The sequence below is a fragment of the Hyperoodon ampullatus genome (genome assembly GCF_949752795.1).
Source record: "Hyperoodon ampullatus genome assembly, chromosome: 7".
In the NCBI taxonomy this organism is placed as follows: domain Eukaryota; kingdom Metazoa; phylum Chordata; class Mammalia; order Artiodactyla; family Ziphiidae; genus Hyperoodon; species Hyperoodon ampullatus.
Genome location: NC_136920.1, coordinates 10,864,894 through 10,878,914, shown reverse-complemented (window position 1 = coordinate 10,878,914; position 14,021 = coordinate 10,864,894). Strand labels below are relative to the sequence as shown.

General features: G+C 56.4%; 1 protein-coding gene across 2 annotated transcripts in view; it reads right to left on the bottom strand.

Moving 5' to 3' along the window:
• Positions 1-11,330, bottom strand: part of MACROD1 (mono-ADP ribosylhydrolase 1) — a gene marked incomplete at its 5' end in the record, with an annotated part of 151,349 nt that extends 140,019 nt beyond the window's left edge. For both annotated transcript variants that reach the window (XM_079707311.1, XM_079707312.1), the window contains 3 exons: positions 106-222; positions 867-968; positions 11,033-11,330. In XM_079707311.1, the coding sequence (XP_079563437.1) occupies positions 106-222; positions 867-968; positions 11,033-11,330 (517 nt within the window). The remainder of the gene's footprint in view (positions 1-105; positions 223-866; positions 969-11,032) is intronic.
• Between the last annotated feature and the right edge of the window lie 2,691 nt (positions 11,331-14,021).

Here is a 14,021-nt window from a genome sequence, read left to right as displayed (position 1 = left end):
CCACCCGAGCCTCACTGGAGCCAGGTGGCATCCACGCGTGCCTGGCACAGTGACAAGGTGGCCACCCAGGTCTCTGGCTCAGGCTGGCCAGAAGCCCTCACTCACCGGCATTGACGATGGCGTCCACCTCCAGCTTGGTGATATCACCTCGGAACAGGGAGATCTTCTCGTTGAGCTGCTTGTCCTTCTTGTACTTGGGCTCCTCCACCTTCACGGTCACCCCTGGAACAAGCAGAGGCCGGGGGTGGGGTCACAGAGAGGTCCCCACTGCAGAGTGACCCACCAGTGGCCACCAGTCAGGCAAGCCGCCATCAACTGCCCTCCACCTCCAGAGGCAATGTGCCATGCGAGGACCGATGACACGGTAATGACAGCCCACACTGACTAAGCACCTACTGTGTGCAGCACACACTCATCTCCTTGAATCTTCACAACGTTGCACACAGCTAGAATATCAATGCCATCCATCCCCATTTTACACACTAGGTAACTGAGGCCTAGGAGGGTTAAGTAACTTGGCCTGGGTTCCCGGTTACCAGGCCTGAAATTCACAGGGCCTACGTGCTCACCAGGACGCCGCACTGCAGGCCGCTACACCAAGCAGCAAATCCCAGCTCCAGTGGCCATGGGATTGCAGGTCTAAGGCTCAGTTTCCCAACGGTATAATGGGGATAAAAACCGAACCTGCCTCAGGCTGTGTTAATAATTAAATGAGGTGACACTGCAAAGGGCCCCGCACATAGCAAGCGCTCATAAATGCTGCCACCATTCTCCTTCTTGGCCTTGTCTTTATGATTCTCCCAAGATATGGGCCTGAAAGGGCCACACACCACCCAGACAGCTGGGCCGCCCAGCGCAGGGCCTACCTTTCGCCGCCTCCTTCCATGTCGGGATCTTCTTCAGCCGGACGAAGTCCCTGCAGAAGTAATGCTCCTCCCGCTGCTTGTCACTCAGGCCCTTCAGAAACGCTGCAGGGGCGGGCGGGGGGGGAGGTGGGCACGAGAGTCAGGCGGGCAGGGAGAGGAGCAGTCCGGGGGGCCTCCCCACCGCCCACGGGTCTCCTGTCCTCACGGGGATGCTCGCCTCATCCAAAGAAGCCCTGCCTGCCCATCCTTCCCGCAAGCACACGGGGAGGGGCACGGAAGGAGGGTCCCCTAGAAGATCTTGCTGTGCCCTCTTTGTTAGGAGGGGAAATTGAGGCCCGTGGAGGTGGAGGGTGTCTTGCAGGCACCACAGACCTGAGTTCAGAATTCAACTCTGCCACTTTCCAGTTGCGTCCACACCTCTGGGTCCCAAATATCTTCAAGACAGCCCTTGTAGACTAATTTCAAGCTTACTCATACATGCTAAGGCCAGGCAGGTCGGCAGCACTGAATCAGTTACATCATCGATCAGTTACATCATCATCGTCGTTATTTGTAGGCAGCAGGACACAGGGAACCAGGACACCCATGCTCCTCAAAGAGCCACAGGACCAAGCGGGTCTGGTGCCCATTTGTGACAAACCCCCTGCATTGGCAGAGGGCTCCCCGCGGAGAGATGCCCGCTGGGGTGAGGCATGAATCAAGGGAGTGGCTGGAATTGTCCCCATTTTACAGATAAAGAAACAGGCTCAGGAAGGTCAGGAAGCCACCCGTGGTCATACAGCTAGTGAGTGGGAAGCCAGGCCCCCCATCCACTCACAGATTCTGGGTCCACCCAGGCTGGTTCCCCTGCTGGGCCTGGTCTTCCCTTTGGGTGGCCCCAGGCAGGGAAGCCTCCCTCCAGAGCAGCAGTCCAGGCTCGCGGCTCGCGGGCTCCCCCTGCTGGCCTGAGACCACCAGGGCAGCCTGGCTCTCAGCCCAGCCTTGTCCTCCTCCACCACACACTCCCCAGATGGAGCAGCCCCCAGTGACCACCAGGGGAGGGGGAGACAACAAAGAGGAAAGACCACAGTCAGGGAACCCAAAAAGCATCAGAAAATGTGCAGAGGTAGGAGGGCAATTAGAGGGGGTAGGGGGAGAGGTAGGGTCCGCCTGCTGGAGCCTTCTGTGGAAAGGCAGAGACGGACAGATACTCAAGAGACAGGTGGGTCCCCCACATATGCCTTTGCCCTGCCAAAGTCAGTCCATCCAAGCCTCTGCTCCTCAAGATGCCCGAGGAGCCTGGAAAGGGCCCCGTTCACAGTCCAGCTCAACACTGTAGGGAATTATTACAAAAAGCTCGTTACACCTTGAATCTGCTTACACCAACTCCAGCTCAAGATAGAACCACACTCTCCGGCAGCCACTTCCCTCCCCCTTCCCTAAACACCCATCACACGCAGGTCCTACACGTGGTGCTGGGGATCCAACCCCCAGCAATGCAGACGTGGTCCTGGCCCTCGTGAATTTATAATGCATCAGGGGAGACAGAGGCTGACCAGGCTTTACCCAATCAAGCAAGCAATCCAAATTCCAAGTGCTATGGAAGGGACGCTCGGGGACTGGGAGAGGAGGTAGCCGGATCCCCAGTCCAGGGGGGCTTAGCAGAGACTGGGAAGAGGACTGAGAGGTAGCCAGAGTAGGGAAGGGTGTTCCACCATCCGGAACAGCACGTTCGAGGTTCTGGGTGGGTGCAATCCAGGGTGTGGGGCAGGCGGCAAGCACAGGGGGAGAACGATGCTGAGGGGAGACAGGGGCACCTCGTCCCAGGGGCACCCAAATCAGATTAAAAATGCTTCCACCAGGTAGAGATTAAGAATCCCCCCACAGCAGTGCCATTCTCATTCTTTCTAAGAGGCAAGGGTATCCAGCGTGGATGGTACCCAGCGTGGACAGTCCCCTCTGTCACTAGAGTCCCTGGATGCTCACAACCCATTTCCCAGCCTCCTTCTCAAGGGTCTGCCCTCCCCATGATCTGAGAAACAGGCCAAGAGCTCCTACTTTAAATGCTCCTTTCTTTGTGTGTTGGGGGGGGTGGCGGTGGGGGGATGGTGCTGGTATTTGAAGGAACTGAAGCGCTTCTCCAAGCCTTGCTTGTCTTCTTCTGTAAAATGGGGGCACAGAAAGCTCCCTCGCGTTAAATAAGAAGCAGAACAGGCTTAGTTGGGCACAAAACAAAGCACTCAGCTGCCGGCAGACGGTACCACCAAGCAAAGAACAGGCTCGGCTCCATCCAGACTCTGCCTCCCCCTGGCAGTCTGAATACAGATCAGTCAGTTAACAGATATTTACTGAGCGCCCACCATGCACCACACCTGGGAGGCGAGGTGAGGTCTGGGACAGCTTCCTGGAAGAGGTACCCCCAGTTTCTCTGGTCTGTCCCAGGAGCTGCAAATCGCTCAAGAAACTCCTACCAACCAAGCAGAGGCTCCCTCTAAATTCTTCATCTTCCCCAGGTGGCCACTCCAGCTGCTCCTTTGGAAGTGGGTGCCCCCTCCCCCTTCTCCCTCTCCCAAGGCTCCTCTGTTTGTCCTCCCGGCCATCCATCCAGTGGAGGCTGCCTCCCCCTCCCACCAGGGCGGGAGCACCCCCCACACCTGCCCATATCTCGTTCTCCCTCCCTCAGGTCACTGGGCACGAAGGTCCTTCCTCCCAGCCGAGGCCGCCCAGCTCACCTCCCCAAGGGCTCACTCCTGCGGCTCCCCCTCCACTGGACTGTCCTGCCTGCCCTCAGACACCTTCTGGTGTACCCCGGCTTTTAAAACAAAACCCTCCCTCAACCACGCATTCCACACGCTGTAGCTGTGGCCAAGTTTCTCTGACTCACTCCACTGTCTACACGCGCTGTCTCCACTTCCTCCTCCCCCCGACCCCACCTCTCCATCAAGGCCAAGGTCAGAGGCACCACACTGGCCACCTGTCCTTATGCAGTGGCCCTTCCTGGCTTCCCCTGTACGCTCAGCACCCCCAACCCCTTCTTTCTTCTCAGGACCCCCAACTTCCGATCCCAGGCTGCTCACCGGCCCCCCTTCTCAGCCTCCTTGCTGCCTCCCCTTTTCCTTAATCTACACCCTCTCCCTGGGTTTTCACATCATTCGAAAACGCTCATGATCCCAAGGCTGCACCTCCAGCCCCTCACCTCTTCCGAGCATCTGCTCCCCAAGGCCCACAGCCTGCTCTCATCCCCAAATCCTCTGTGTGCAGAGCTGAACTTCTGACCTCTCTATCCTTCCTCCTTCTCAGTGAACGGCCCCAGACTTTGCTGGGGCCCCAAACCAAGGGTCTTTCCTTTCTCTTCTTCCCTCTTCCATCCATCTGCAGGCTGTTAGATTTATCCCCCCAACACCACAGACACCATGCCTTCTGCTACTCCCACCAGGGCTAAGCCTCCGTCATTTGACTGCTCCCTAGACCCCTGTGGAAGCGCCTCCCCACCCCCCGGCCAGCTGACTCCCTGTGTCCACCCTGTGGTCTGTTCCTAACACAGCAGCCCAGAGATATTCGGGACAGAAGTCAGATGGAAGCTGTCTCTCTGTGTGAAGCTCAGTTCAAACTCTAAGTCCTTGCCAGGGCTTGGAGAGCCTGCCTCTTTCCCAACCTCCTCCCGTGCTACCCTCCCCACTGCAATTCACCCTGCCCACAGCCCCTCAGCCTTTCAGTTCCCCCAACAGCCAAGCTGTTTCCCGCCTCAGGGCCCTTGTACCTGCTGTGCCTCCTGCCTGGTCTTCCTTTACAGTTCCCTCCTCACTGCCCTCCCCCTCCCAGAGCAGCTGCCTCCCCTACCATCTGTGCTTTGCTTGACCTTGGCCATATGGGGATATGTCATGTTTATGTTGGAGTCCCAGCACCTGGCACAGCATAAAGCATGTGTGAGTGTCCCTGGGCATCTGTGGGATGACTCAATGAACCAAGGAGCTGAGACCTGAAGGTTGCGGGCAAGTTTGCTAACAGAACAGGGTCTTCCAGGAGGAGGGAACAACGCGTGCAAAAGCCCTGAGGTCGGAGAGAGCATTCGGGTGGAGAAATGGAGAGAAATCTAGAACAGCTGGATGGGAGAGCAAAAGCAAGGCTCTGGCAGCCTCCCCCGGCTTGTCTGAGGCGTTTGCTGGCCCATGGCCCGGCCGCTGCTGGGGTTTTGATTCCGCTCTTGCTCCTTGGTCCCCCCAGGTTTGGGCTCATGACCTCCCACCATCATGTTCATGGGCAAGGTGCTCACCCTCTCAGCCTCAGTTTTCTCATCTCTAGAATAAGGACAAGGCCAGCCTTCCGTGGCACCCAAGCTTGCTGTGAACAAGAAGATTGGCTGCGAAAACATAGAGGAAGCTGTCGAGTGCAATATACACATCAGATATACTCACTCTTTCCTGTGTGTGAAATAAGAAGGCCCAAAGAGAGCAAACGAAAACAAGACAAAATTTGGGAGGGGAAACATTATTTTTCCAACTTGGGGCAAAGCAGGCGCAGGAGCTTTTTAAGTTATTTGGGTCCCCATATTTATCATCTTGCACAACTGTGACCAAAGGCCCCCTCCAAGGCCTTGGCATGTCCAAGTGCCGGTACTCAGAGCTGGCTGGACCTGTGGCCAGAGTGCAGGCCCATACTGTGACACTGGAGGGGCTGGTCAGCCAGAGCCCAGACCAACCCCATAGGACTCCCAAGACCGGAGTCCCTCTGGCTGGGGCAGGCCCCAGGCACCCCACGGAACTAATCTGGGATGCCCAGAGATGGCTCAGGTCCCCGAGCAGACACCACCTGGCAGATGCCACCACCTTGCTTTACAAAATCAGTAGAGCAATCGCCCTGGCCACAGGCAAGCAAAAGGAAGCCAGGGCGGGACGCAGCCCAGGGCTCTGTTCTGCACTGTCCTCCCCAGTACCCGAAGTCTGCTCTGAGTGACCCACAGCCCGCGCAGTCCTCTCTCTCCAGCAAAGACCAAAACACGACTCTGCTTCCCGGAGACGGCAAAGAAAGACCGTCAGAGCTTCCAGCTCAGCTACCGGTTGACGAGGTGCCAACCTTGGGGACACCTGTCGGCCTGCCCTTCCGGCCTGTGGTCCCCAAGCGCACACCTCTCGAGGCCAGTGTGTGGGGTGCCGTGTCCTCACTCATCTCCAGAACAAGGCTGCAGCCTGACTGACCCCAAGGAGCTACAGGCTGCACTGCTCTCTGATTTATGGGAAGGAGAAGCCAGCTGAGGACCGGAGGGCTCTCTTCACAGCCTCAGCTTCATCATCAGCGGGGCCGCCCCAGGCCCTCCTCACTCGCTCTGGGAGGAGGAGAAGCAGGACCCTTACGGTGGGCATATGCCCCACGCATTTATAACACACGCTACCTCCCTCTGCCAGAAGGACAGGTGCCGACTTAAAGCACAAGTGCGTTTTATTTTTCTTATAAAAGATGTACAACATACGTTTTAATTTTCTTTCCTTTTTGGAGAGGCGAGAGTATTTCACAGCTCAGTGAGACAGGTGCTGTAAAAGGATGTTTGCAGTAAATTTTGATGGAGAGGTCTGACCCCAGATGAAGCTTTCAGTGGCTCCCGGGCACGAAAGCCGAGCTGGAGGAAGCAGGCTGTGTCAGAACCATAAAGTGCACCGGGCGAACGGGAATTCAATGATGTGTTTAAAGAAGTGTCTTTATGGCACTTCACAAGACGGTGTTCGGAAAGGTGAGGGCAGGCTGGCACGGAGGGAGGCTCCTCTTCTGAAGAAGGGTGGGTGGGCAGGGCTGATAACAGCTGAGCTCTGGGAACATGGCCGTGGGGGCATTAATCACTTCTCACCGTCCCCCAAGAGCACGGGCTCGTTAAAGCCTCTGGCACGAGCAAAGGGGAGACGGCAGGAGGCACGTTGGAGCTTTTCTGCTCTCCCAGACCCCCTCGCTTCTGGCCGCACCTGGACGTGCCAAGGCTGCTTCCCAGAAGACAAGTGGGAGAAGCCCACCCAATTCCCAGGTGTGCCTGGGACATTTTCTGGTTCGGCAGTCGAATCAGATAAATCATCCGCTCTGCATGAAATCCCACAGGGGTTGAAATCTGTCTTTGCCCTGCCCCATGCAAACAGGCTGGAACACATGAGCCGTATCCTGAACCACCAGGGAGAGGAAACAGGGCTCAGGACCTGAGGGTCAGGGTTCTAGCATTTGAGACCATGGGGAAGACAAGTTTATATAAGCCCAGTGTCCCCATGGCCAGAACAGGGCAGAGAGAGGAGACAGACCCGAGGGGCGACAAGGGATGGGGGGCATTGGGGGGTGACAAGGGAGGGGGCACTGGGGACCCTTTGGCCACTGTGTACAAAATGGTTTCTAATGTGATCCCAGCACAACCTACAAATCGGGTGCTGTTGGTGCCATCTTACAGATGAGGAAACTGAGGCTCAGGGAGCATGGAAGCAGTGGTGCCAGGGCTGGCCACGTCTGATGACACCAATGCCTGTTCTCTTTTTCAGCACACAGCTCTGCCCCTACCGCAGGTCAGAAGGAGGATCTGTGCCCTTCTCCTGGAGGCCAGGCCCTTCCTGTGGTGGCAAAGCCCCCAAATACCCCAGTGCCTGAACTTAAGTCCCCTCACACCCAACTGCCTTACAGTAGGACTGTTTCCACAATCTTCTGATGAAAAGGCACAACCTGGCGGGGGTGGGTGGTAATGAGACACTCCAGAACTGAGGGAATTAAATTATAGAAATTAACCCCTGGCCAGTGAAATCAAATACTGCAGAGGTCTCTCAAAAAGACTGAATGTCTCCTAGCCAGGAAGATCAGCCTGATGGTATTTACTTACCTAGAGAAAGAATAGGTCCACAGAAAGAACAGGTCCACAGAAGTGGGCAGTCAGCTTGAACCCAGGAAAAAGAACCCAGGCAGAATTTGGCTATCTGTCCAGAGGACTCGCTGGGCCATGGACTGAGGCATCTGCACCTGGGGCCCAGAGCAGGCACTCAGCACTGCATTTGTACTGGAACACTGAGCAACCGCCCAGGGAAGGGCATCCTCAGTGGGTAGGCACACCCCTGGCAGGGAAGCTTGCCCAGCCTGCCCAGGGCAGTGGGATCAGCTTCCAAAATCATTCAACCAGCTCCCTAGTTGAGAACACCTGCTGGTGAGCAAACTTAAGACTATGAATTGGCTCCCACATGGCTTTTCCACAGGGAGAGGAGGCCCTGCCCATATTCACATGAGTTTCCAGACCCAGAGCTATTACATTTCCCCAGTGTGAACTGCACTTCAACCCTCTGAACTATACATCAGTCTCTTGTGAGTTTGGTTACTATGTGCCAGTCTTTGAGAGAGGATCATCTCAGGCATAGACAAGCATTTAGAGGCCTATGTAGGTATACCCCCAACAGAAAGATGAGCACATGTCCATCAAAGACATGTACAAGGATATTCACAACAGCTTTATTCCCAACAGTCCCAAACTGGAAACCAAATGCCCATCAACAGGAGACTGGGTGCACAAACTGTAGTACATCCACACCATGGAATATTACACAGCAATAAAAAAGAGCAAACTGTCGGTACACCCAATAATGTGGACAAATCACAGAGATATTAGTAAAAAGAACCAGACACGGTGTATGCCTCTGGTGATATGAAGTTCAAGAAGAAACAAAATGAATAGATAGAAAAATGATTAGCAGTAAGGGGTACTGATTGGAAAGGGGCTCAAAGGAACCTCATGGGGCAATGGCAATGTTCTACCTATTGATCAAAGTAGTGGTTACACAGCAGTATACTTAGGTAAATGAACACTGATTGTAGGAATTCCCTGGCCGTCCAGTGGTTAGGACTCGGCGCTTTCACTGCTAGGGGCCCGTGTTCAATCCCTGGTCGGAGAACTGAGATCCTGCAAGCCGAGCAGCGTGGCCAAATAAATAAATAAATAAATAAATGAAGGATCAAAGCTTGGACCCCAATCAGAGGCAGAATCCAGTTGAGGCAGTCCCTTAGTGTGGCGGTTTTAAAAATATGCCCCAAATTCTTTGATCCTCTTCCCTCACAAAGGTGGAAACTAATTTCCCTCCCCTTGAATGTGGGCCAGATGAGGCATTTGGGCAACAGCCATCTCACAGGAGTGAGCCATCTGGGAAGGGCTCACCCCACCCCTAACCAAGTCCCCGCCAACCTCCTGAGAAACCCTGAGCCTGACCACCCAGCTAAGCTACTCCCAGCTTCCTGAGCCTCAGAGACTGTGAGATAATATAAATGTTTGCTGTTTTAAGCCACCAAGTGTCTGGGTAATCTGTTATTATGCAGCAATAGGTAACTAAGACACAGAGATGTCTCTGTGTCTCACCCCCACAAACTACCACCTAACGGCTGCTGGGGGGCGGGCGGCTTCACACCTACTGCTGGGGTTCCTGGGGCAAGCCCACCCTCCTCACACTGCCCCCTGACTGGACACTGGCACTCAGGCGGCCCCATCGGCCACGGCTTCTTTGCAGCACTGACCTCTACCTGGCATTGTCTCATTGCCTTGATCACATCCTCTACTGTTTCTTCCCCCTAAGCTCCATGAGGGCAGGGTCCTTGCCTGTCTCCCCAGCACAACAGTGCTGGCTACATAGAAGGCACTCGATAAACATGAACTGAATGAATGGAAATCCCAGCTCCTAGCAGAGAGCAGCCTGGGAATTCCTGACCCATCAGCTTCATGAGGTCTAGAAGTTTTCAGTGGCACCCAGGAATGGGAGGGGCGGAGAGCTGGGTCCTAGAAAAAGTGGCAGCTCCAGCACAGGTGCCTGGGCCCCTGGCCTCCCCAGCTCTCTTTCCCACCACCCTGGGTTACTGTTCTCTGACAGAGAAGGGAAAGCAGGGCTCCCTGTGGGGACAGTCCCCGTACCAGGGGGCCTGCCCCCCACTCCCCACCCTGAACGGTGTTCTGGGGCCAGGGCTGAAGGGCTGACAAGCACTCCTTGTGTTCCCGGAGCAAAGTCAAGTGCTTCCTGCTGGTGCTTTAAGATGCCAGTGAAGGCAATGCAATTCATGACAGTGGTTAAGTCATCTTGAACTCTACCTCCAATCCCAAGAGGATGCTTTCTCCTTGCCCCCAACCACAGCCAGCCCTAGGCCTGCCTTCCCAACCCCATTGGCTGAACCCACTTCACCACAAGGGCCCAGCCAATGAGCTGTTATCCCTGTTCTTTTGAACGGGGATCCAGCCCGAACGGTCGCAAGAGCCCAGGGAGCAGGTCCTGAAGGGCAGGGGCAGCTGGACAGGCAGCCGGGGCTATTTGGGGCTCTGCAGGTCAGGTTGCCTGCCTTCCCTGCTCTTCGGGCCCAGAGTCCAGCCCTGGGATTCATGCCCACCAGGACTCATGCTCTGCCCCAGAGCGGGAGGAAATGGCTTGACTCCTGTGTATGGGGGGTGGGGGGGGAGGGCGGAGGGGGCGGTGGGGGGTCACTGTTCTCATAGGCACAACGCCCCACCTCTGCCCTGCCCCGCAGCTCCTCTGTCCTGTGTCCCCCAGGAATAAGGCAGAGAGTGCTCACAAGTGTCCAGAGGCCAACGTTAAGGGCAAAAGGGCACCAAACCACGTGCCTAGAGATGCAGGCCCCCCCCCACCGTAGGCGTGGGGGGAGGTGGAACCGGCCCGCTCAGGGAAGCCACTCCTTGTGGCTATCTGATCCCACCAGGTGGGATGCCAGCCCCAGAGCTGTCCCCTCAGCCCATTCCCTGCCACTCTGCCTAAAATGCCACCCCTTGAGAAACCACACTATGCAAAACCCGGGGAGTTCAGAGCCTACTGTCAGATCCTGAAGCAAACTCCAAGTGACCTTGGCCTATTGGCTCTGGCACTGGGCCTCAGTTTCCCTCGTGCACAACAGATTAAGGTACTAGGTCTTGGATGCTCCCTGGGGGTGCCCAGCAACACATTTCAATGGCGTGAGGCCACCCTCCTCACACTGCCCCCCACTGGGGACCTGAACCTGGTCGGGGCGGTGAAGTAGTTTATGGGGCTGGGCACATAGGGGGCGTGGCTGTTAATGGGGGTCCATACCGGGGCACAGGACCTTAACTTCCCCACTTCTCTGGGGTGGACGAGGCTGCTGGTGGGGTGCTGTCCAGCCGGAGAAGGCCCACGTAGGGCCGCCCTCGCCCCTCGCGCCCCCCTTCTGCTTACACTTACATTTTGCCTCCTTCCAGTCGGTGGAGGTGCTCAGGTCCACCTTCGCCGCCATGGCCAGGGGGGCCCAGGTGCGCACCCCGGCTCTCCGCCCCACCGCCGCCGCCCCCCAAGCCCCAACTCCCGCTGGGGTCCGCCCGCGCGGGTCGTACGCGCCCAGGGACGCCGGGGGACCGCACGCAGTGCTGCGGGTCCGCTTGGCACCCGCCGAGGGGCCGGGCCAGGGGCGCCGGGCGCCGAGCAGCTGCCCCGCCGCGCGCAGCTGTGCCAGGCGGCCGGACACTCGGCTCCGCAGAGACATGAGCGGGCGGCGCGGGGCGGCTCCCCGCCCACTTGGACTCTATTTACGGTGCTCGGGGAGTCTCTCCCTTATTTACTCGGGAACCAGGTGACGCGTGCCAAACCGCGGCGACCTGCTCAGGAACCAGCGGGCCGCGCGGCCAGAAAACCCAGGCGCGCCGCTGGGCACCCTGGAACTTGTAGTCCGGCCCGCTGACGGGCCCCCGCACTCGTATATACACGTGCGCGCCCCGCCCGGCCAGCGGGGTCGCGCTGCGCCTGAGCCCAGCTCTCGCAGGGTCGCGCGGCCGCCGTGCGCCTCCTCTTGGGGCTGGCTCGGCCGCCGCCAACTTCCTGGTGGGAGGTGCCTCCCGCCCCCGGCCCCGCCTCCGCCCCTCTGGCCGGGCGTACTGAGCCGAGCGCGGCTCCCTACGGGTCACCTGGGACCCACCCCGCCCCCAGTCCCCGGGAGCCGCGCGTCCCTGTCGGCGGCGGGGAGGTGACGAGTGGCGCGAACGGGTACGTCCGGTTGGGTGACTTTCCCCAGACCGCTGCGCTGCTCCTTCTTAGCCGGCGGCGGCAGGAACCGAATCTAGAGCAGCTAGGGAGGCAAAGGTGGAAATCGTGTAATTTGAAGGCAGAAAATTAGAGTTCCAAGTGGCCTTCTCGGTGGAAGAATTGGGGTGATTTTTTTCTTTATATTTTTCCTAATTTTTTACAAGGACTATAAGCATGGATTTTAATATAAATATTTTAATGTCTTTCTATACCATTTCATTATTTGATAAATATGATACTGGATATTTTGTTTGTTTGTTTTTGGCCGCCTCCCGTGGCTTGCGGGATCTTAGTTCCCCGACCAGGGATTGAACCCCAGGCCCACAGCAGTGAAGCGCAGAGTCGTAACCACTGGACGGCCAGGGAACTCGCCATAGTGGATATTTTTTTAACTTGGGACAAGAAGCCAGGGTTCCAGAGAAGGTTTTAGCGCCAGCTTTGCTCGTTCTTACTCGGGTACACTGGCCCCTTGTACCTTGCTTCTTGAGCTGTATGTTAGGAAGACAGCTCTCAGGTCTGACTGGTTGCAGACCTGCCTTGTGCTCCAGGCCTCTCTGGCGCTGAGTGTGGTGATAACTCCTCACAGAGCTGTGAGGAGGATCACAGAACCCTCCTGTGGATGCAGCTGGCACCACTGTGGTGCCCAAGAGAGGATCAGTGGGAGACCTTTGGGCAGAGAGGGTAGATCAGAAGCCAGGGGACAGGAAGGAAGGGCCAAGGGCCCCCAACACTCCAGGACCACCAACGACGAGGCCTGCGCCTTTCCCCGAAAAGGTCAGCGAGATGAGTTCAGGATGCAGTAGTCAGGCCCCCAGGCCTAAGGTCACCTCACCATTTGCCGCTTCTCCAATAACTTACCAGGGCAAGAAGGGCCTCGCCAACTGCATCCAGGACAGCAACCATTCACAGGGGACTAGGTACCAGCTGGCGCTGAGCTAAGCCCTCTACACCCATTTGCTCTACTTCCATTAACTCACTATGTGCTCCCCACAGCCTGGTGAGGCAGCACTGCCCCAGGGCACAGATGAGAAGCCTGGACTGGCCCAAGGTCAACATGGCCTATGGGGGTCAGAGTCCGGGCTTGGGTCAAGGTTGTTTGGTTCCTATCTGTGGTCTGGTAAGTGATTACACAGATGTCACTGATTCAGGCAATGAAGTATGTGGGTGACGCTGTGTATTAGCTTCCTGTTGTTGCTATAACAAATTCCCATAAATATAGCAGCTTAAAGAATAAACAAGGGCCTCCCTGGTGGCACAGTGGTTAAGAATCCGCCTGCCAATGCAGGGGACATGGGTTTGAGCCCTGGTCCAGGAAGATTCCACATGCCGCAGAGCAACTAATCCTGTGCGCCACAACTACTGAGCCTGCGCTCTAGAGCCTGCAAGCCACAACTACTGAGCCTGTGAGCCACAACTACTGAGCCTGAGTGCCACAACTACTGAAGCCTGCGTGCCTAGAGCCTGTGCTCTGCAACAGGAGAAGCCACCCAATGAGAAGCCCGCACACTGCACCGTAGAGTAGCCCCCGCTCGCCGCAACTAGAGAAAAGCCCATGCGCAGCAACAGAGACCCAACGCAGCCAATAAATAAATAAATAAATTTAAATAAATAAACAAAATTCATTTTCTTAAAGTTCTGTAGGATACAAGTCAGACATCGGTCTCACTAGACTAAAAATCAAGGTGTCAGCACCAGCTTCCAGACACCACCCACATTCCTTGGCTTGTGGGCCCCTTCCTCCATCTTCAAAGCCAGCAATGTTCCATCTCACTGACCAGTCTTCCCTGATGGTCTTTCCCTCTGACTCTCTTCCATTTTCAAGGCCCCTTGTGATTACATTGAACTCACCGGTGATGATCCAGGATGATCCCATTTACAGTCTGCTGATTATCAACCTTAATTCCCCTTTGCCATGTAAGGTAACATATGCACAGGCTCCAAGGATTAGGATGTGGACACCTTTGGGGGGCATTATTCTGCTTATTACACCATTCCCGGCAAAGTCTGGGGAGGAGAAACAAGGAGAGGCAGGGGACCCAGCCATAGAAAGTATCAGTGCCTATCAGGAGGCTGCCTTCTGCACAGAGCCTGAAATCCATGTCCCCCAGAGCCAGGCCATGGAAGCACCCTGGACACCCTCAGCATCTGAACTAGT